This window comes from Typopeltis vanoorti, chromosome 4 (genome assembly GCF_054136105.1).
Source record: "Typopeltis vanoorti isolate ZY-2024b chromosome 4, IOZ_Tvanoo_1.0, whole genome shotgun sequence".
In the NCBI taxonomy this organism is placed as follows: Eukaryota; Metazoa; Arthropoda; class Arachnida; order Uropygi; family Thelyphonidae; genus Typopeltis; species Typopeltis vanoorti.
In genome coordinates this window covers 155,514,852-155,537,045 of record NC_143552.1, presented here as the reverse complement: position 1 = coordinate 155,537,045, position 22,194 = coordinate 155,514,852, and the positions used below count along the sequence as shown (strand labels likewise).

Here is a 22,194-nt window from a genome sequence, read left to right as displayed (position 1 = left end):
TAAAAATAAAATAGATTCTAGCACTGATTGTGGTTCCATAGTTGATATATTGTTTCCTGCTATTTAAATAAGATTTGAACCAATCATTTGTAACGCGGCTAATGCCATATGCAGCCATTTGCAACAGTCGAACGCTTTACACGTATCAAGAAAAACAGCTGCTGTGTACATTCCTTTGTTTATCCCACTAAAAACGTTTTTCATGAAACTCCAACAGCCCCTGTTTTTTCCTGTAACTTCCGAATCTGTCGAATTGATAAAGCGCGTAAAAGGTTATGGAATTTAGGTATCTATTTAATCGTATTTTTATTAGGATTTCGATAACTTTTGAGGTTGCAGATAATGTTGATATGGATCTGTAATTTTTAATTTCATTTTTGCTAATTCCTTTAGAAGTAGCAAAAGTGAAAGAACTGAAGCAACCTTTAAGTGTTCTATAAATTCACTGTGTTCAAAAGATTTACACTTATTTTTCATTATAATATATGGTTTTTGAACATGTATATTATATTCCTCGTATATTGTATTATATCAATTTGTTAGTCAAATACATGAAATTACATGCAGTTGACCAATTCTCAATTGATAATTACCAAGGATTGTTCGAAATATTACTGAAAAAGGTCTCCCTTTAAAGGCCACTTGATTATTAAACTAATAAAAACGAAATGAGTGAGGAGAGATTTCTTTCATTGGCAGAAGGAAAGTTATTTTTCTCATAAAAGTTTGTTTATTATCTTTTATTTCGGATTACGACAAATAACTTCAGAAAGCATTCTTTGTCGAGCCAGTTTGCGTTGCACTCAGAACGTGTTTTGTTAATCTTGACGACTTCACTTATTCGGGATTTTTATGAAACACCGTATATTTTCTAAGATTCTTACAAAGAGCGTCCACAGATCTCCGCAGTGTTGTGCTTATGAAACTTCAAGGTATATTTTAAATCTTCTAGATTAGTGTCTATAATTTATTTTATACGATTAAGTATGTTGGAACAAAATATTGTCTTTATAATATATGTAGTGTGCAATTACTCTGGATGTTTTCGATCCTATTAGTTTGATGTGGCTGTTAAATATTATCTAGTTTATTATCTAGTTTCACTCCAAGGTATGTAACTTCTTTCTCTCATGGTATCTTGACTCCGTTGAGCTGAATGTCGTCCTTGCTGGGGACGTTACTTCTGGAGAATAGTACGGCTGAGCTTTTTTTTTTTTTTTTTTGGTGTGTGTGTGTGGGGGGGGTACTTTGATCCTCCAGTCCGTCAGCCAAGTTTCTAGTGTATTGATATTGCCTTGAAGTCTTCTGATAGCCAATTGGGGGGGGGGGGGAACTGAGAGATCTGGAGAGTATTACAGTATCATCTGCATATAGTACTGAGATCATCGTTCTCGGGTTTGGCAGGATGTCGGCTACGTAATCGAGAACAGAAGTGATGCAAGAAGAGAGTCCTGTGGCACACCTGCACGGATCTTGAGTTTGGGTGACACTGCTCCATTTAGTTTGATTTGCATATGTCTGTCATTGAGATATGATATGATTAGTTTAACTAATTTTATTGGAAACTTAAAGTCTATAAGTCATATAATCTTTGATGAAGTCACCGAACTTTATCAAAGGCCTTCGCAATATCAATGAAGACAGCTGCTGTGTGGAGGTTCCAATTAAATCCACCTGCTATATGTTCTACCAATCTATGTATCTGTTGCGCTGTGGAATCCCTACGCAATCCACATTGTTCGTCAGGGATTATTCCAAGTTTGTCAGCAATTGCTTGTAGCCTTGTGATGATAACCTTTTCTGTGACCTTTCCAAGGCTTGATATGAGACTAATAGGTCTAGAATATTCTTGCCTGGCTTTTTTATAGGTATAATGCCTGCCGTTTTCCAGGTTATCGGAAAGTTCTGAAATCTGATGATTGCATTTGTTATATTAACCATGTGTATTATAGCTTTTCTTGGTAGCATCTTTATTACCCTATTTGTGATGCCGTCTGGACCTGGAGCCTTTTTGTCGTTCAAATGAGTTATAATGTTCATCATTTCTGCGAGAGTAGGGGGAGAGATGGGTTCTAAGTTATCCACATGATCATTTAAAGCTTTTCTGACCTGGCAATGAATTTTATAGATGAAGCTAATGTTTAAGTTTTCACGCGATGGATTACACTGCCCCTCCAAATTATCTATAAGAGCTTTTGCCTTTTCCTTATCTGTGTGAACTATTCCTTGCATGGTCTGTATGGGAGGTAGAGGTTGTCTTCTGGGCGAAGGATTTTTAGAAATTTCCAGAGAGAATAGTCTTCTGAGTTGATTGTGGCTAATTTGGTTTCCCATTCGTGATTTGGCGGTTTTGAAGAGCTTTTCTGACTTTTCTATTAAGGTCGTTTGATATTGTTAAATCCTGTGGGGGCTCCTGTATTGTGGTATTTCTTTCTAGCTTTATTTTTTGCTCTGATTAGGTCCATGATTTTTTCTAGGATCCGATTGGTCGAGTTGTTGATAGTGGTTTGCGTAACTGAAGCTAGTGCTTTGTAAATTTGGCTTGTTAGTTTGTTTGCAGCTATGCCTATCTCCTCTCTATTGTGAATGATGGGCGGTGGGCCGATGTACTCTGGGAGAATTTTGGTGAGTTTGTCCCATGCCATAAAGGAGTGCTGAGGTGAAAGCTGTTCTTGAGTACCCAGCCTAAGCTGGATGGGTTGTGGTAAGATAAAAGTTTCTCTACTGTTTCTAGTTGGTATTGGTATCTGATGTTTTTGAAAATTGCAATATCTAGAACATCTGTATTTCCTGTTGGACTGTAATGGGTGGGCTCGATGGTTCTAGCCATAACAGCTGAGTTGAGCATTGAGTAGTTGTATAAAGTGTGACCTTTGGTGTTGACTGAAGAGCTAAGCCAAGCTGTATGTTTGGAGTTGAGATCACCTGCTAGGATTATGGAGTCTTTGGATCCAAGGATAAAGTTCAAATCAGATGTCAATAGTGGAATGCTAGGAGGATTGTAAGCTTGATAAATTTTGAGACTGCCAGCGTTGCTGGTATGTACCTCCACACCTGTTACCTTCAAGTTCGTAGTTTGTTTGTTGGGTACTGTATTGTGTTTCAGGCAGACTTTAATGTAGATGGCAGTGCCTTCACCTCTTGTGCCCAGTCGATCGTTTCTGTACATGGTAAAGCCTCGGAATCTTGGGTTATTTGCTGGCCTTAGGTGTGTCTCATTAATTAGAATGCTGTCAGGACTGTATCTGGAACCATTCTTAATCCATTAGCATTCCATGCTACAATCATAAGTGAATTGAGTTTGAATTTTTTACTCATGGCAGAGAGCTGCCAAAATAGATTGTGTTCCTTGTTGGAATCTCTTTCTTGAAGATAGTGAGGGGATTGTTTTACTGAATTCCTGGAGCATGGTGGTAAGTGAAGCAGTTAAAATAGAAGTTAGGTTAGAGTCTGCTTGCTCGTGAGGTGTAGGAGTCTTAATTCGTGCAGCCTCAGCATATGTTTTGGTCATGATTGTGGACCGCATTTCTTCCTGTATTGTTGGGGTGATTCGAGCTGGAGGGCGATTTGTTTGACTGGTTATGGAATCGTTAAGGGGGGGGGGGGTAAGATTAGTTCTTGTTGATCCACGATTTTTTTGTGGAAAATACACCCCTTGTAATTAGCTGGTTGAGGGTCCTCCGCAGTTTTCGCAACACGCCGGAATGCTTTATGGCTTGGTGCAGATGCTGGTCTAGTGTCCATAGCCGCATTTTAAACATCTGTAGGTGACTTTACAGAGTTTTTGGGCATGCCCAAACATTTGGCATCAATGGCATTGCCCTGCAGATTCCTTCTTTCTTTAGTGGCTCAGTTGTAATTTTGAGTCTGCATACATTTTTTAGTTCGTAAATTTTTTTTTGTTTGTTGCTTATTTCCACCAACACGAGTGGCATTGGTTTCTATTGGTGTCTATCTGATCTTAACATCGTACTCACTTTGACTGGGGCAAAGCCTTGGTTGAAGAAGTCAGCAGTGACTTAATCAATCGTGACTTCCTCCGTAACCCCTCTAAATACGACTTTGAGGTTCTTTTCGCTAGCCAGTTTGAAGGTGTGGAAAGGCAACTTGGAGTTATTCAGCATTTTTGTCATCTTGCGGTAATCTGTTACAGTTTTGGGCTGAATTTTTACTCCCTTCTCTGTATTTCTGGCTCAGGAGAAGTTGATGTTTTGTTCTCCAAAGGACCTAGGGACTGAGGTCCACTTTTCTTTGTCTCAGAAGATGACTGGAGGGACCTTTCTTTTCTGTGTTGGGTATCATGTGTAGGGACCCTCCCCCGTGTTCTCATCATCTCCTTCAACATCATTAATCTGTGTGTAGATATTCAGGAATCCAGGCCATTCTGCCTCATACTTTTTTAAAAGAAGTTTAAAGAGATCAGGTGCCTGGTCTCTGTTTAGACTGTGAATGGCGTCCTTAAAGTCTTTCATGCTCTCCATCGTTGTTCAGTGTTTGCTGCTGAAGAACACTCCGGAGCCTCGAACAACTGTACTTAATCTTGTAGACGTTGGAGGATCTACTTGCAAATCTCGAAGATTTTGCAATCTTCCAGCTAAATTCCGTAGACACACACACACACACACACACACACACACACACACACACACACACACACACACACACACACACACACACACACACACACACACACACACACACACACACACACACACACAATGTGTCTACCAACAAATCAATACATAAGTTTAGAATACCCTATTAAATGGGGAAGGAGTGTCGAAAATTCACTTGGCCACAGTATGAAAGCCTCCCTCCCTAAGAAACCATAAATCTACCACTGGTCCTCGTATCGGGTGGGGCCTACATGGCCATCAGACCTCGTGCACTTTTCATGCAGAGGGGGAGACAGTAGGAATCAAACTGTGTCAGCGCCAGTGCAATGTGAATTCACGAAAAACCTTAAATAACATCGAACCAGGCTCAATCTAACCTGACCCTTACTGAAAACCATCCACATTCCAACGAAGATCAAGCCTGTGATTTATGTGTAAAATAAAGTTTCAGCTACAGTACACATTTTAGCCTATTAAAATAAAGTAATAGTGTGATATTGATATTAAGTGCTATTTTAAAGTTAAAAGCTATCAATTCCTTGTATTATCTCTGTCGCAATTACGAAACATCTCAAACGTTTAGCGATAGAAAACAATAAATTATTTTCATATTTATTTATTTATTTATCTTATTTTAGTTTTTTGTACAAACAACTATAAATCTTGCAAACTGATTTTGTTATCTTTAATTTTTATTTTATTTAGTGGGGACGAAAGACAAGTGAATTTTAATTATTACTAGAAAATAGAATTGATAATGGAGTAATAATATTACTCCATTATCGAAGTGAGGGGAATCATGAATCTAACATCTACCAAGTTTGTCTATTTTTTTAAAAAAATATATTTCTTTTAAAGTAAGTTAATTATCAAAATATAATTCCTCTTTATCGAGCCTAGATAAGACCCCATCTTGACTGCTGTGCACAGATTTGAGTGCCAGGGTTTCTTCTTGATGGGGAGGAGGTGGAGAGGATCCAGAGGCGAGTGACTAAGATGATAGCAGGTCTATGGAATGAACCTTATGAGAACAGGTTGAAGATTTGTGTGTTGCAGAAATTGGTTGATAGGCGGAAAAGAGGAGATATGATTGAGACATTCAAATTGCTGAAGAGTTTCTATAGGATTAATTCAGAGGATATTTTTGAGAACAGGACTACTGGTGGGAGGGCTAGGGGCCATTCAGAAACTGAGTGTGGTTAGCAAGGATGTTAGAGCTAGATTTTTTACTTTTAGAGTGGTAAATGAGTGGAATAAGCTGCCAGTGTCTGTTGTGGGTGCTATGACGGTGAATGAGTTCAAGGCAAGGTATGATAGATACTGTGAGAATGTTGAATAGTTGTGTGGACATGATGTTTACGGCCTCCCTCGATGAGTCTAAAGGACGCCTTGGAGTCGCCCGTAATAATTTTTTTCATTTTATTATTATTTTTTAAACAGTATAATTTTTTATTATTATTTTCTTGTATATAAATGAGATAAACTTTTATTGTCACTCCAAACGTAAATTCTTGTACAATTGAGTGACACGTGAAACTGTCACAGAATACAGAAAATGTCTTTTTAGCGATGATAGCCAAATTATTTGTATGGCAATCTTAACTACCAGTTATCAAATTAGAAAACTCAATTGTTATTTTAATAGAACAGATTTATTATTTGTTTTAAATAAAAGTACAAACAAAAAATACAAAAGATTTTGAGTGGGGAAAATGCACCGCAGAATTTTACTTCTCTAAGGAAATTTTCATGTATTTACTATTGTTTTTGTGATTTAAAGAAAATGTCTTATGCTTTTCTGTGTTAAAATAAACAAAATGAAGAACATGTTCAAAGCTAGCACATATCCAATTAAAAAAACCACAATGCTTTACAAAAGGATTTGCTGGCCTATTTACAGTGTTTCTAAGATGTACTGATTATTATACGATGTTCATATTTAAAACAAGGTTTTTTAAGTGAGGAAACTTTCAACAAGGTACTTTTTTAATTTAGTTGAAGTTCAACAAAGATAAATGTTTTGAATAGTGATTTTTGCTGGCCTTTTGTTATAGTTTAATTTTAATGTAATTATATCAAAATATATTGTAAGATGAGCACACTGCAAATATTCCGATTTAGATGTGTAATTACGATTGGTAAACTGCAATTTTGAGCTGATTTATTTCCTCTTCTTTTTTTTTTTTTCCACATAGCAAAAAATATAAAACTTGACATCACAGATAAATCATCATTCTGATATTCAATATTGTGATTTTATTACGAATTACACATGAATTCTATTGCACTTTTTTTTAATATAATATTTTACACATTTGTTAAAATGTTGAAAATGTCAATACTTTTATTAACAAATATTCCTATAGGAAATTTTGCAATATTATTATGGAAGCACTCTGCAAGAATAAGAAAATGCAGAGATGGCTTAGAAATATGAGAGCAGTTTTTTTATTTTTTTTTACTTTCTCCCCAATTTACAAAACTTATGTATATAAGAAACTATCAATATGAAGGATTCTTGCTGAAGTCACATAAAATTAATAATAAAAATGAATAAAAAGTGCTTCAGGAAGGAAAACTGATGATGTGATGAGGATGACGATGAGGATCAAAAATAGCATGGGATGATCATTCATTGATACACAAAATCACAAATATGCTTATTGTACAAGTTACCACGTTGCACATTTGTTTCTTTAATAACTAATTAAATAATTTGAATACATTCAAATGTATAAGTAACTTTAAAGAGCTTATGAGAACTGCCAAGGAATCAATGACATTAAATAATTTCAACCTGCATATAATACTAATCTTCTGTCAATGCAATTTTAAGAACAAAAATTCTATAAATAGTTCCTGTGATTAGGGTAGTAAAAAGAATTTTGAATTCAGCAGTACTGTATCATTTTTGCTAACAAATGAATGATTTTATGATATCACTTTATTCTGTACTTGTAATCATACACATAATTTCCTGCTTTTAAAAACAATGTTCTTTTAGTGTCAAACTGTAATTTGATCTCCTCTGCAACATGGTCGAAATCTCATTTTAGTTACCATTTGTATTCTTAAGTTTCTTTCAGTAAGCTGTTTAGGTGAAATTCCACTGAATCCCTGCAATGTTATACAAGAGTTGGACAGCGATTTTAGGAGATCATTTTAGAACGATCATTTTTTATTAAACCTCTTGCATTATTTTTTCTATAGAAATGAACCTCCAGTGAGACCAACTCATTTGTGCTTGCAAACACGTACAGAATGGAAGAAATTTGCTTCTTGAAAAGGCATGCTTTCCCATCGCTTGAAAGGAAGTAGAACAGTCATTGAAGAGTGAACGGTCTCCAGCAGGAAGAATTATCAGTGTTCCTTCTTCTGCAGGCCTTCTAGATCCTGATAATGGAGCTTCTAGATACCTTCCTCCTCTTGCTATGATAGCCTCAGCAATATTCTGTGATGTTTCTGGATTAATTGATGTCATTTCAACATACCCTTTGCCAGATCGTATTTCTTCTAAGACTCCGCAATTACCAAACACCACTTTTTTTGCAGCTTGAGGATCAGATACACAGCAAAATGTAATATCAGATGCTGCAACAACATCAGCTGGAGTTTGCCCTTTGACTGCTCCAGCTTTGACAAAGCCTCGGCACTTGGATGGAGTGCGATTCCAGACGGTGATGTAATGGTCTGAATTAAGGAGATTTTTTACAATGCCTCTTCCCATAATTCCAAGCCCAAGAAAACTAAATTTTAAGGAAGAAAGTGTTACTTTTTTTGTTTTAGTGTTTCTGATGGCTGTTCGACATTCAGAGGAGGCGTTGCTGGTCTTGTAATATATGGTGGCCGAGCAAGCAATCCAGATGGTTTACTCGGACTTGAGTTTACATATGACTGGGATAATGGTGGCGAAAACAATGATCCTGCAGATAAATTTGACTCTGGGTAAGCAGATTCAGTATTGGATGTGGTGTTAGAAAGGAGTGAAGTGTATTTGTCAACTAGCTTTTGTCGTTTATTTGATCCGGAACTAGTGGTAATGCTATTTGATGTTCTCTTTTTCTTTAAATTAGTCGGAGATTGCGCCTTTTCTTTTTTTGCTTTTTTTTTCTTCACTATTTGTTTACTTAATTTTTCATTTCTTTGTGTTTTTTTACTTTAACAGGAACAGTAGGTTTGCTGTTCACTTCATTCTGTAATGGTTTTACCTTGGGTGCGTTACGCGCATAGTCATCACTCGCTTCAAGTGCCTCTTTAAAAGCACCAGCTTTAGCATTTCGAGTAAACTGCTCTTTATTGTCCTCATACGATTTAATAAACTCACTTTGAATCCATGCATAATTATTGGAGCCAAAGAAAAACACAAACTGCATGGACTTCTTTATATTTGGTTTTCTAACATCATTTTTGGGTTCCACAATCCGAGCAGGCCAAGGGGAAAATCCCTTCATTTTTGCCCACACAAGATCACCGACGTTAAATTTCGACTCCATGCTGAACGAAAAACATGCGAATGCATGACGGGATTGTTAGTGAACTAAAATTTAGTTGTCTTTCCCGCTCCATAGATGATGCCAAAGAATTCCCTCGATGAGTCTAAGGACTCCCTGGAATCGCCCGTAATAATAATAATAATAATAATAATATGTAGCGTACATGAATGACAATCTTCCGCTGTTCCACAGAGTAATATTGTTAGCGAAGAGGAGTGTTTGTCCTTGCTGATGGAGGCGGAAGTGAGGTGTTGAAACTTAGCAGCTGACTCCGTAATTTGAATTTTTATGGAAGAAAGATGATTAATTTTCGCATTAGGCCACGTTACCATAAAAGTATGATATCCTTTTCTTCTGGATGAAGTCGGGTGGTGGAAAATAAAGTGAGAGAGAGAGAGAGAGAGAGAGCGATTTGTAGAAGGTACTTATCTTGTGATATCACACTAGTTAATTGCTTACTCTTAGAAGATGTGAAAGATATGTTTTCTTATTCTTTTGATTATAGCATTGTGACAACGAATCTTCATCTAAGTAACATTGGATAAAAAAAAAACAAAAAAAACTGCTAATTGTTTTACTGACGTTTCGAGGGAGCGAATATCAGCTGTGAACATGTTCCCCTCAAGAATAAGGTTGTTGAATTACTGGTAAGTACATAAACGAGTCTATGTAAGGATAATTATCTTCTCTATAACATCACGATTTTTTTCTTTGTAAGCACTTTGGATATACAAAGGTATCATCTCATATCAATGTAAATAATTAGATTTAATTTTTTTTTAAAAACTAAGATAAAGTATTTTATTTTATTTTATTTATTTTTTTGAAGAGTTGCTGGTTGTAGATGTTTGGGAATACTTCATGAGGAAGACTCTTCCAGAGGACAGAGATGGACGGAATGACAAACAATAAATAGAAGCAGGTTCGGTGAAGTTTGCAGTTGCGCAGTGAAGGGATGCTGGACAGCTGCTGCTCTTGTATTAACAGATGAAACAGAAAGTGGAGGAATGATGGTTGTCAATTCACTGGAGCAATGACCAATCAAGTACCTGTAGAGAATAGACACAGTGCTGACACACTGCGCCTGTGAGATAGAGGATGAAGTGAATATGTAAGAGAGGGATCATCTATCAGCCTCATTGCTCGCCGCTGGACGGCGTCAAGGATTTTAAGGGAAGTTTTAGGTACACCACTCCCAAACATGTGACCAGTATTCTAAATATGGGCGGATTTGGGATTTGTATTGCAAATGGTTGGGCATAAAATAGGCTCTTGAACGAAATAGAATGCCTAGTTTGTTGGATGCTGAGAAGGCTACTGATGTGATGTGTTTATGCGAAGAAAAACTGGAGGAAAACCTTACTTCAATCAGAGAGAGAGAGAGAGAGAGAGAGAGATCTGATTTTGTCTGATGATTTATGTATTGCTGAGGGTAAGCATAGTCGAATTGAGATTCTTTTGCGCGAGAAAAGGCAAGACTGTGTTTTCGTGGTATTGAATATGAGAAAGTTGTCCTCGCTCCATTGGATCATAGTACATAGATCAATGTTTAAGGCATTGGTTGTAGATGATCTTGTAGCCGGGGGATGGACAAGTACTGCATGGTTGGTCAAATGAGTAGAATGAATGAAGAGTGCTATCTTCTGTGAATTTGTGGATAGGATTAGTGGTGATTGAGAGTAGTTCATTTATGTACAGGAGAAAGAGACGACTTCACCATCACTGACGAAGTGCCTCAAGACACTCCGTCAGTGATGGTGAAGCTTGAAGAGAGGGAGCCATCTACCATAACTTGCAGAGAATGACTAGAGAGAAAGCTGGCTGATCAATTACAGAGGGCGACAGGGAGACTGAAGGATAGCAATTTGTTTAGTAGGCTTCGATGCCACACACGGTCAAAAACTTTGGAAATGTCAGGAGCGACAGCACAAGTTTCTCCTAACCTTTCCATGGTACATGTCTAGTAGTGGGCGATGAAAGCTACAAGGTCAGCTGCGGATCTTGAATGGCGAAATCCGCACTGGTGATCGCTGATTAATTGATGAGCCTCACAAGTAGTGGAGGGATTGGTTATTGACGAATCTTTCCATTATTTTGGAGAGGATTGAGGTGATGGCAGTTGGTCAGTAGTTTGACGATAGACTTCTATCATCCTTTTTTGGAAAAGGATGGAGATGAGATTGCTTCCATGCATTGGGTTAGGTACCAGATGTGTATAACAAATTACAGAGACTGAACCGGATTATCTCTGGAGCTCGATGTTTGAGAACAACTGGAGAGATGCCATCTGTATCAGAAGGCTTTTTAGTTATTTAATAGTTTACTGGTGCCTTTTTGTCGAAAGCATACAGTGCTTGAATTCCTGTATGGTAGAAAGTGATTTCCCTTGATCATTTGTGTATGAGTTTGACGAAAAGTGTGATGCCAGGAGGTCAGATTTATCTATGAATGAATTAACGTGGTGCGTCGAGAGAGAGAGAGAGAGAGAGAGAGAATGGTGGAAGTGCAGGAGAGCAGACGTTGTGCCAGGAGGCCTCAGCAAGCGAATAGACAGCACAGCTTCCATTTGGACTGGAGACAAGTTTTCTGATGGTGACCTTTATGAAATCAGATTTGGATCTGATGATGTCTGATTTGCATATGTGGCATGCTTGGTATAGACAGAATATGAAGATGTAGTTCTTGATGCGAGTCATATGCGGTAAGATGATTTTTTTTTTCTTTGACTACTTTGACACATTTTCGGTTGAACTAGGGCTTGGAAAGTGGATATGGATTATGGGTTTAATGGAGGATGAAGGCTTTCATGCCAATAAGAATAATTTATGTGGCTCATTCACAGCAGGTTTAGGGACTGATGAGTGGAAGCAAGAGTCAGACTAACGAAAGTAGGAGTAGAAATTCTGGAGGTCATCTAAATTAGCTTCTTTGTAGTGCCAGAGGATGCGAGGTTAGCATTGGTCGGAGGACGGATGTTCTGTAAGAGCGGACACTTGTACAGGATTGAGGTCTGAGTTGCCGAGAGCAAAGGTGATCTCTGCAGTGTATCTGGAAGGAGAACTAGTCAAAAAGAAATCCAAGAGTATTTGGAGAGTGAGGAGGGTTATCAGGGGTTCGAGTAGGTAGATGTACGATTTGTATTAGGACATTACTTAGAGCAAAGACCTGCTTCCCGTCTTGCTTGGTGGGTAGTGTTGAAGTACGGGAGCCAGTTGGAATTATAGAAGTTGAGATCGTCCAAAAAGATAATCTCACTATTTGGATAGCTTGATTGCAGATGATCAAGTTTCATGGAAAGGAATGTGAAGAGATCTGAATGGTCATTAGCGTTTGGAGACCGGTAAATGTAACAAATGAAAGTAACTAAATGGGACAAGGAAGCCTTTATCCAAAGAAGGACAAAAGCAGGGGATTCTAAATTAGCCAGTCTACAGATGCAGCTGTGATCTGTGTTCTTGTTAATAATAAGATGTCCGGTCTGGATGACTATAAGTAATGTGGACGTCATTTATGTTTGTGTTAATGCCACGGATGTTAGTAAAGTGGATGTGAAAGTGAGATTTTAGTGGAGAGGTTCTGGCATGCGACTTTTTGATGGAATCAGTTTACGAAAGAGCTTCGCGTATGTTGCAGTGTCACTGTTATTGTTTGTGACTTCATAAGTTTGATTAGACTGAAGGATATAGTGGGGACGGGCAATGAGAGAAGAGAGACTCTTGGACATGACATCCATACAGAGAGAAACTAGTCTTCTTGCATGATGTGAGACTATGTCATGCACGGAGAGTAACCCTGTATGACGTGAGACAGCAACCCCACTACTCGGACTCCCTCTCCGGGCACGACCTGGCAGAATATGTGACAGCGGGATTATGCACCAGTTGATCGGAAACACTCCTGACTCGTTACCGTAAGGTTCGAATCCGTGCATACCAAGTGGCGGCTGGCTTATGGCACTGTTTTTATTGATGTACCTTCGAAATGGAGCAGGTTATCGAGCCCAAAGTATGTTGGGCATGCTACTTATGGCATATTTTAGGTAGTGGGTTTGTTCCGTCCACAAAACAAACGGATAGAGAAACATCCAAATAATAAACGTCATACTGACTTCAAACTGCAGTTATTTCCTCCTTCCATGAAAGACAAACTTCTCCCCTTGACTCAATCGGGACTGTACTAGATTCCATGTTCCCCCCGCAATCTTTTCTATATTGGCCAGACAGGTCCTACACTAAACATCCCACAATCAAAGCATGCGGATTACATCAGTTTTCTGCAAACTGAGAAATCTGGTTTTACAGAATATGAGTTTCTTCTAGCTACATAAACCTGTGGGACAACCAAAATATTCTTCGCACTAGCCCTTTCGATATTGAGAAGCTCTTAAAGAATGCTACGAAGCTCTTCACCAGTGATGGTCTAAAAGTGTCAAAATTCTGAGAAATTATATATAAATGTATTAATTCATTTCACATACATTTTGATATTCGTTTTAATTAATTGTGTACGAAATCTATATGCAATTTTTATGCAGGTGTTATTATAATTTGAATTTTATTTTCTTTTTAATTTAGTAAAAGTTTTCTTTTGCAACTCTGTCCTTACATACACTGTTGCACCCCTTTTTTACGCTCCATTGCCTTTTGGCTAAGTTTATTTATAGTTTAGGTTAATGACCATGTTAGTAGCGTTCACCTATTCCTGATAGTATCATGTGACTGCCAGAGAACGGCAGAATAGATTCATTCGGTAAAGTCATTCCATTCTCGCTTCATGTTACTAACCGTTCGTTCTTTTTGTATGTTAACTATGATGTGATGAGGTACGCGTCACGAGATATAAGCATTATATATATATATATATATAATGCATAATTAATTATATATATAATGCATTATGCATTATATATATAGTATATATATATATATATATATAACTGTATATATATATATATATATATATATATATATATATATATATATATATATATATAACTAATGAATATATAGTGTAACTTCCCATAATGCATAGCAATACCCACGTCCGAATGGAAGTGTGCTTTACATTATGTGATAGTGAGGCTACTGATGTGAAGGCAACTGTCTTTAAACAGTTTAAAGTAGCCCCGTGGTGAAGGTACTTCATGCGCAGTCTTGGTTTGCTTACAAACTTGGAATGAACAGAATTCTTGTCAGTACAGAAATGGGATGTAAGGTGTAATATACTTCTTAACCAACCGAAAAATCTTGCCCCTTCTATTTCCGAAATTATCCAAAGATCACAATGCAGAAATGTCTGAATCGTGGAATGATTGAGTATTTTGTCAAACTTGGATCTTCACATTTATTGAAATCTTTATTTGTTTAAAATAAAAAAGCTTGTATAATGATTATGGATGAACAGATTATTAGTAGTAGTATTATATGAAGGTTTCTAAAAACATTCAGACGCTTTTCTTGACTTGTGATTAACAAGAAAAATTAAGTCGCAATCATACTGTTATTGAAATACCCCTTCTGCACGAGTATTTCTTACAGGGAAAGCAGAAGAATTTTAGACTTTTTTGAAGCCACTGTTTCCTCCCCCCCCCATTGACGTCGAAGTTGCCGCCATCTCTTGCAATGTCGGAAATTGTTTCTTACTTATTATCACAATGAAGTGAATAAGTTATAGCCGACTTGCATTTCCATTCTTCCTTTCCCTGCTCTGTGGATTAAGGCACGACGCATAAGGAGACAATTTCTGAATCATTGGCGACTTCTGTATAAAATACCTTCTCAACGGCGATGATTGACAAATACTCTGTTGAATCACTCAAGTACCGGATATGGAATATGCAATCAAAGCATAAAAATTCCTTGAATTCACCAGTAGAAAAATAAATAAAAAATAGGATGCAAAATTTTGATATTTTTTCGTATTGAAAATTAATGAATCAAAGGGTCATTGAAAAATGCAATAATGCGTTTTTATTTTTATTTTCATTTCAGCTCGTTTATATTTCATAAATGGCAATGCTACCATCCAGAGAAATTTTACAGTACTTCAGCTTCTTCTTGGCCAGTTCGAGAGTTGCAGATTCCTCATCCATTTGGTCACATTGCAGCAAAGGAGTGGGGCACAGAAGGTGAGCCTGTCCTAGCACTTCACGGCTGGCAAGACAACGCTAATTCTTTTGACAGATTAATTCCTCTATTATCACGTGAACTGCATATTGTTGCCTTTGATTTTTTGGGCCACGGCTTTTCTTCCCACAAGCCAAGGGGCTGTGTTTATCATCTTCCAGATAAGGTTCTTGAAGTAAAACACGTTGCTGATTACTTTGGATGGAAGCAGTTTTCTATTCTGGGACACAGTTATGGGGCAGGAACTGCTCTGTTGACAGCTGCTGCATATCCTGAGCTAATAGAGACAGTAATTGCAATAGATATGGTGAAACCTCCTAGTAGACCCATGGAAATGCTGCCAACTCTGATGCGAGATGCCTGCGATTGTTTTTTTGAAAGTGAAAAGAAACTAAACGGCTCTCCTCGGGTGTATACCGAGAATGAAGCCGTCAAAAAACTTATTGCTAGTGTTAGCAATCAGCTGACCGAAGAATCTGCCAAAATTCTTTTGAAAAGAGGGTTAAGAATTAATCCTTGCGGGAAAGGAGTTGTATTCGCGAGAGATCCTCGCGTTTGCTGCCCAGAAATGAATACCCTTCCACTTGAGGCTATGAAAGTATATGTTTCGAATATAAAATGCAACTTGCTGTTAATTAAAGCAGAGAATTCTAGTTATGAAATTTTAGAAGAAGGAATAGATGGCTTAATTGAAGTTTATAAAACACACTGTAAAAACGTTGAATCGGTAAAAGTAAAAGACAGCCATTTTGTTCATCTTAACAACCCCGAACTAGTTGCTCCTGTTATAAATTCTTTCTTTGATAGCTTAATGACTTCTCGTATTAGATAATTTTATATGGCTAACTTCAAAAAAGAATTTTCATACTCGGTTTTAGTTTATTAGGTTTAAAGGAAGAAATACGCATCTTAATGATAAATAAGTAACTATTACATAATTATTGAGCAAATTTTACGTTAATCCCCCGCACACATTATTCATTTGCTATAGGACTTGATGCCTCTCGTGTGTTGGAGTAACACACACACACACACACACACACACACACACACACACACACACACACACACATTACAAAAATATAAGAAAAATTTCCTGACACCGCTTCACTCAAATCCACTGCATGGCAAAGCTGTGTTATACATGTGTTAGAAATTTGGCCGTCCTCTAAATAAAATACACATTTCATAAATAACTGTTCTACCTTTAATTGTCATGGACTGCTGAGCTCATGGCCATCGATGATTTTGAAAGAATCAGGCAAGACAATGCAGATAGCTGTCGCCCTCTTTACAGTTTTACAGTCGATTTTTTTTTTTTGAGTTGCAAGATTAAAAAGCCGAGTTTCGTTGTAAAATCTTAACCCAGATAGCCCATCTCAGCAACTGTCTGAGGGGAAAAAAAATAAATAAAAATAAATAAAGGCATGGAAAACATTCTTCCGGTTGGCGTCCAAAGAACCTGTAACAATCTTTCTCCTGGCGGTCTAGCGTTTGGCACTGGAAAGGTTATCCCCGTATTATAAGACACCACTCATTTCACCACATTGCGCAGATATTTTAGAAAACTTTTAGTACGTCCACCGATCCGTTTTACCATTAAAAAGATAATAATTGTCTGTCCTTCCTTCACACTCAAGGCATTCGTATGCAAATGGAGTAGTACAATCCAATGGAAAATTTATCTTCTCTATCTAGAGCATCGTGGTATTCTCTTAAACGGGCAGCCAATGGCTGCCCGCTTAAGAGAATCAACAAAATGCTATACTAATCTCCTAAAACTTAACCCCCACCCCTAAAAATTAGTGACTATTTGTCCAAATGCACTAAACCAGGCTCTCTATCACTAGGATCATCCTGGTTGCGATATAGAGGTCTGCTCATTCAAATTGGCATATATGGACCAAGCGAAAACACTATCTACTCTACAGTCGTTTGGGGGCGACGGGATTGCAAACCATGCCATTATTTCAGACTGTCGTATTTAGTGAAAAAAGAAAACTTTCATTATACAAATGTAGATCTAAATCTGATTTTTGAAATCAGTCACAGCTTTACAGCATTCGTCGTAAATATGACTGCCTCATGCTGCCAGAAATCTGGATGCTGTTATTACAAAATCGTAAGCCAAAAACTCAACATCTACATCATCCATAGAGGGCTCATTAGAGTTGTAGGAGTACGCCATTTAGTATTAGGTCTGTTCTTCACCTTTTTTCTGTATACCCGAGTTCACATTCTACTATAGATTTGCGAATCTTTCGTGAGTGAGTCACATTAAAAAAAAAAAAAAAAAAGACGCGTGTCCTTATCTTTATGCCTACACAGTTGCCATAGTGACAAAGGCAAAATCTTGACTTAATATTGAAATAAAATAAAACTAAACAAAACAGTCAGTTGTTATATCTAGAGGTCTTCATTTCAGCGTTAATCCCATAACTATATTTGAAGCGCTTTGTTTTTATATTATTTATTTACTGTTATTCGACCCAAACCGCCAGTTACTTACGAAGAGAATATCTCTTTAACAGTATAATACGCAGTAAGCATCTCTCCGAAGGAAATCCAGGTTCACTGAAGATAATATGAATGGGATAGAATATTAGTCCGTTTCCGACAAGATACCCAGTAACTCCCAAAGAACTCAAAAGAAAATACAATTGTAAGGAAAACAAAATCTGTCAAGAAAAAGGATTAGTGAAAATAACTGTCTAAAATTAAATTAAATAAGAAAATCAGATCTTCGAGAATCTTTGTTTAATTCATCGACCCCTCCCCCCCCAAAAAAAAGAAAAAAATCCAAGTTTGAAAATGGGCCTGTGTAGCTCCTGGCAACTTCTATTAAACAGCAAACAAGAAAACTAGAAGTTGAATTCTTTCACCGAGTTAATCGATCTCTCTTTCAGATATAAGAAGGGTTTTCCTCCCTGAAGAAACATCGTTTTTAAACTCAAAAGTAACAACTCGCACTATTTTTCAGTCAGTAATACCAATTAGGGTTTAGGAAGATGAGAGACATCGATGGGCTGTACTTATCTACCGATTTTTCGCATCATAGTCTTCAGAGTCAATGGAATTCAAAAGTACTTCATAAGTAAATAATTCACTTACGAAAGATATAAAATATAACTTGATCTAACGAAATATAACTCGATTATGTTACTTTTTTGTGCATCATGTTTTCTTTCGATAAGAGTTTGTAATGTGCGTAATATTACACGCTGTTTTTCAGTTAGTTGTGCAGTGTTATTTATTCAGAGTTTGAATGAAAAATAAATAAATATTACAACACGGAGTCTGTGTTTTATTAATTCCTTAACACTTTTTCTATTGTAACTGGAAATTGATGGACAGGTTACTCTGATGGAAAAAAAAATCAGTTTGGTGTTAATTGGTTTCGTGATTAGTTAGGTTTTCATGGTTAGGACTGACCAATGCGAATAGAATTCTGTAAGTCTGCGGTTAAAACTGTGCACCGATCACAATAATATATTTGAAATGGGATACGGGATGATTATTAAATTTGTATAAGAAAGTAGATAAGTAAGACAACCACAAAAGGAAGTCATTTATTCATCTTTATAATGTTATGTATCTTTATAAAGTTATCATGTACAGAGGGTTATCAAAATAATGGAAACGCCTAGAAATATTTTTGGAGACTTTTTTATTAATAAGCTGTACGCCCACCGCGCGTTGCTAGGACACCATGAATTCGACATGGAATAGACTGACACAAGTCATGTACATATGATAATGAAATTTTCAGACCATTCTTCCTGCAAAATATGTTCCAACTAATGCACAACAGCTAACTCAGCATCAACTATGGCACTGCTATGTGATAGCCGATATCATGCTGCACCGTCACATCTGTGATTATTGTTGTGCAGTTAGTGTGCAAAATATCAGACCTCAGGGACCTCCGAAAAGGTACGACATTCGAGTGCGGCTTGCAGGAGCTGCCGTAACGAAAACGGTACAATTCGTAGATGTATTACGATCCACAGTATCGAAGATTATGACAAGGTATGGAAACGGACAAGGCGTTGTCTCCAATAGGTTCTCCAAGTTCGATCACATTTCCTCCTGCATCATCACTGGCACAATTGGGACATATTTTGCAGGAAGAATGGTCCCAAATTCCATTATCATGTACACCACTTGTATCAGTCTATTGCACGTCGAATGCATGGTGTTCTAACAGCCCAAGGTGGGCCTACAGCTTAGACCGATCGGCAGTATTTTGGCATACAATGAGAGTGCATAGCTAAGAGCCTCCGTCTTAGTCGTTATAGACGAAGCTCTTTGGTCGCAAAGACCCGGGTTCTTCCCTCCAAGACTTGAGGAACCTTCATCTGGTTTCTTTCGACTAAAAATGAGTTATCCGGTCTTGTGTGTGTGGGGGGGGGGGGTTCTCCAGAAACTGAGGTTTTTCGTCCTTCATTACAGGCAAACACTTCTACAGGCAATGATACTAGTGGCGGCTCGTAAATAAGCACTGCGATACTTCAGCATCCCCAAGGAAAAAAAATGGAAAATTTCAATTTTGTTGGTGTTTATAAATAATAACAATGCTTACAACATTATATAAATGCAATGCAACATGTTAAAGGTTACAGCTTATGTTTTGACATTGATTGAACAGTTAATAATTGGAATTGTTCGATTAACGCTTTAGATTACGAAACAAATGCACTGCGATCTAACGCAGTGTCGGAATTATCACGTTCGACCAATTGCAGCCAGATTCGCCGATATTCGTTTGCGCTTGGCATTGCACATAACTAGTGAATCCGACACTGCTCATTTGGGCAGTGTCGCTCACATAAATTGTATGTTAGCGCGCGTTATTCTGTGAGTTACGTAACTTTTATTATTGGTGATTGTTCGTGGTGAGGGTGAACTATTTTTTTGCAAATCTTATTTTATTCTTATACAAATTAAGTGGATATTGAATCCTACATTATTTCAAAGCCGAATAGAAACCTTATGATTTTCATGCCGATTATATATAGAAACTATAAAAGTTTTGCCGGATCCAAGCGTAAGGCAACCTAGTTCAGGCTAGGGCAACTCGTAGTAAAGGTGGAGTAAGTTCGGATCACTATCCTTAGTATTTTCCATAATGTAAAGCACATGTCCGTAAGGAGATGTGCTAAAGACTAAGATAAATACTAAATACTAATATGACGCTAAATACTAAGGATAGCGATCAGAACTTACTCCACCTTTACTACGAGTTGCCCTAACCTGAACTAGGTTGGCTTACGCTTGGATCTGCCAAAACTTTTATAGTTTCTATATATTCGGCATGAAACTCAAAGTTTCTAAAACTCTTAGAGTTTCTACATTCTGCTTTAAAATAATGTTGAATTCAATATCCACTTAATTTGTATAATTTTGCATCGCCGAAGTGAAGCTTTTTTAGCTCTTTATTTCAGTTATTTTATTCTGTTAAAATAACATATAATTATTTATTTATTATAAATACAAGGAAGAATTATGACGAGTGTCACTGTTGAAAGTATGAAAAGAATTATATTTTCTCAATTATCGTTACACGAAAAAATAGAAATAAAAAATAAAGGTCGTCTTACTCCAGATATTATTATTAGTCGAGAAGGAATAAGTAAAAATAAAGAATACATCTGGTCTTTTAACAGTGAGTGGTATCAAAAAATTAAATGGCTTCGCGGTTGCGAAACTAGAAATGCTTTATTTTGTTTTCCTTGTTTACTTTTTTGGCGGCGATAGTGGATGGACTCAAAGTGGTTTTACAAATATAAACAGAATAAAAGAAAAATGTGAAAAGCATCAGAATTCTCGAAAACACATGGAAAATGTTATTTCGTGTTCATCATTAGAACAAGTTAATATTTTCGAAGAACTTAGTGAGGCTTACAGAACATCATAATTGAAACATATTGAAGAAGTGAAGAAAAACAGAGAAATATTATCGAAAATAATTGATTGTATAAAATTTTGTGGCAAATTTTCCCTTCGGGGACATAATGAAAGTGAGTCGTCTGAAAATCTGGGAGTATTTAAGGGTTAATAAATTTCATTGCAACTTTTGATCCTCCTTTGCAAAATATTTAGATAACAGTTCGGTGTTTAAAAGGACATCAAAAACTATTCAAAACGAATAATTATTACAATGCATATTACAAGTTTTTCACGATCACACAGCATCGGAAATCAATGAAACATCGCAAGTAACAGTCATGGCCGACGACGTTTCTGACAAGTGATTGTTTTCTGTTATGAATTTCGAGGTATAGTTTGTGAACGATTTTGGGGATTTTTTACTCCAGAAAATGCAACTGCAGATGGTTTGTGAAAATGTTTACTTAACGAAATAAACAAAGTATTGAAAAATGATTCGATTAAGCGAATAGCTCAAACATATGATGGAGCTAATGTTATGAAAGGTGAGCAAGGAGGGGTTCAACATAAAATTCAACAGGTTTTCAAAAATGCTCGTTTTATTCATTGCTATGCCCATCAACTAAATTTTATTATGTTGAATAAAATTTAGTTGGTGGATCAATTAAATCTGCATCAATTAAATCTGTACGATTATTTTTTGCAAATCTCTCAGGAATAGCCACATTTTTTCAAAATCTCCACAGAGATTGACAATGTTAGATAAGAATGTAAATGCACGCATTCCAAGATCATCAAACACACGTTGGAATTTTAATTTAAGAACAATTAATACAGTTTTTGAATATAAGGATCAACTTATTAAATGTTTCGAGGAATTGCTGACTTTAAGAACCACCGATAAAACTATCCAAGCATCGACAGGATTTTTAAGTTTACTGAAAAATGAATCGTTTATATTTTTGGCTAGGACTGTTTCATGAAATCGTGTTTCGTGTTGAGATGTTATATCAAATGCAATCTACAAACTTTGATGCTCATAAGATTCAGAGAGCATTAAATGAGTTTTAT

General features: G+C 36.8%; 1 protein-coding gene and 1 pseudogene across 2 annotated transcripts; one reads left to right on the top strand and one right to left on the bottom strand.

Moving 5' to 3' along the window:
- Positions 1–202: 202 nt before the first annotated feature.
- On the top strand, positions 203–18,525 carry LOC150107779 (serine hydrolase-like protein 2). Of its 2 annotated transcripts, none has more exons than XM_090391536.1 (3): positions 203–286; positions 9,615–9,756; positions 15,100–18,525. In XM_090391536.1, the coding sequence occupies exons 2-3, from the start codon at positions 9,722–9,724 to the stop codon at positions 16,064–16,066; spliced, it is 1,002 nt and encodes a 333-aa protein (XP_090247662.1). In that variant the 5' UTR covers positions 203–286; positions 9,615–9,721; the 3' UTR covers positions 16,067–18,525. The 2 variants fall into 2 exon arrangements, with proteins under 2 accessions (XP_090247662.1, XP_090247663.1); XM_090391537.1 differs by lacking the exon at positions 203–286 and adding an exon at positions 694–932.
- LOC150107780 (cytokine-like nuclear factor N-PAC pseudogene) lies at positions 7,798–9,169 on the bottom strand (annotated as a pseudogene).
- Positions 18,526–22,194: the final 3,669 nt, after the last annotated feature.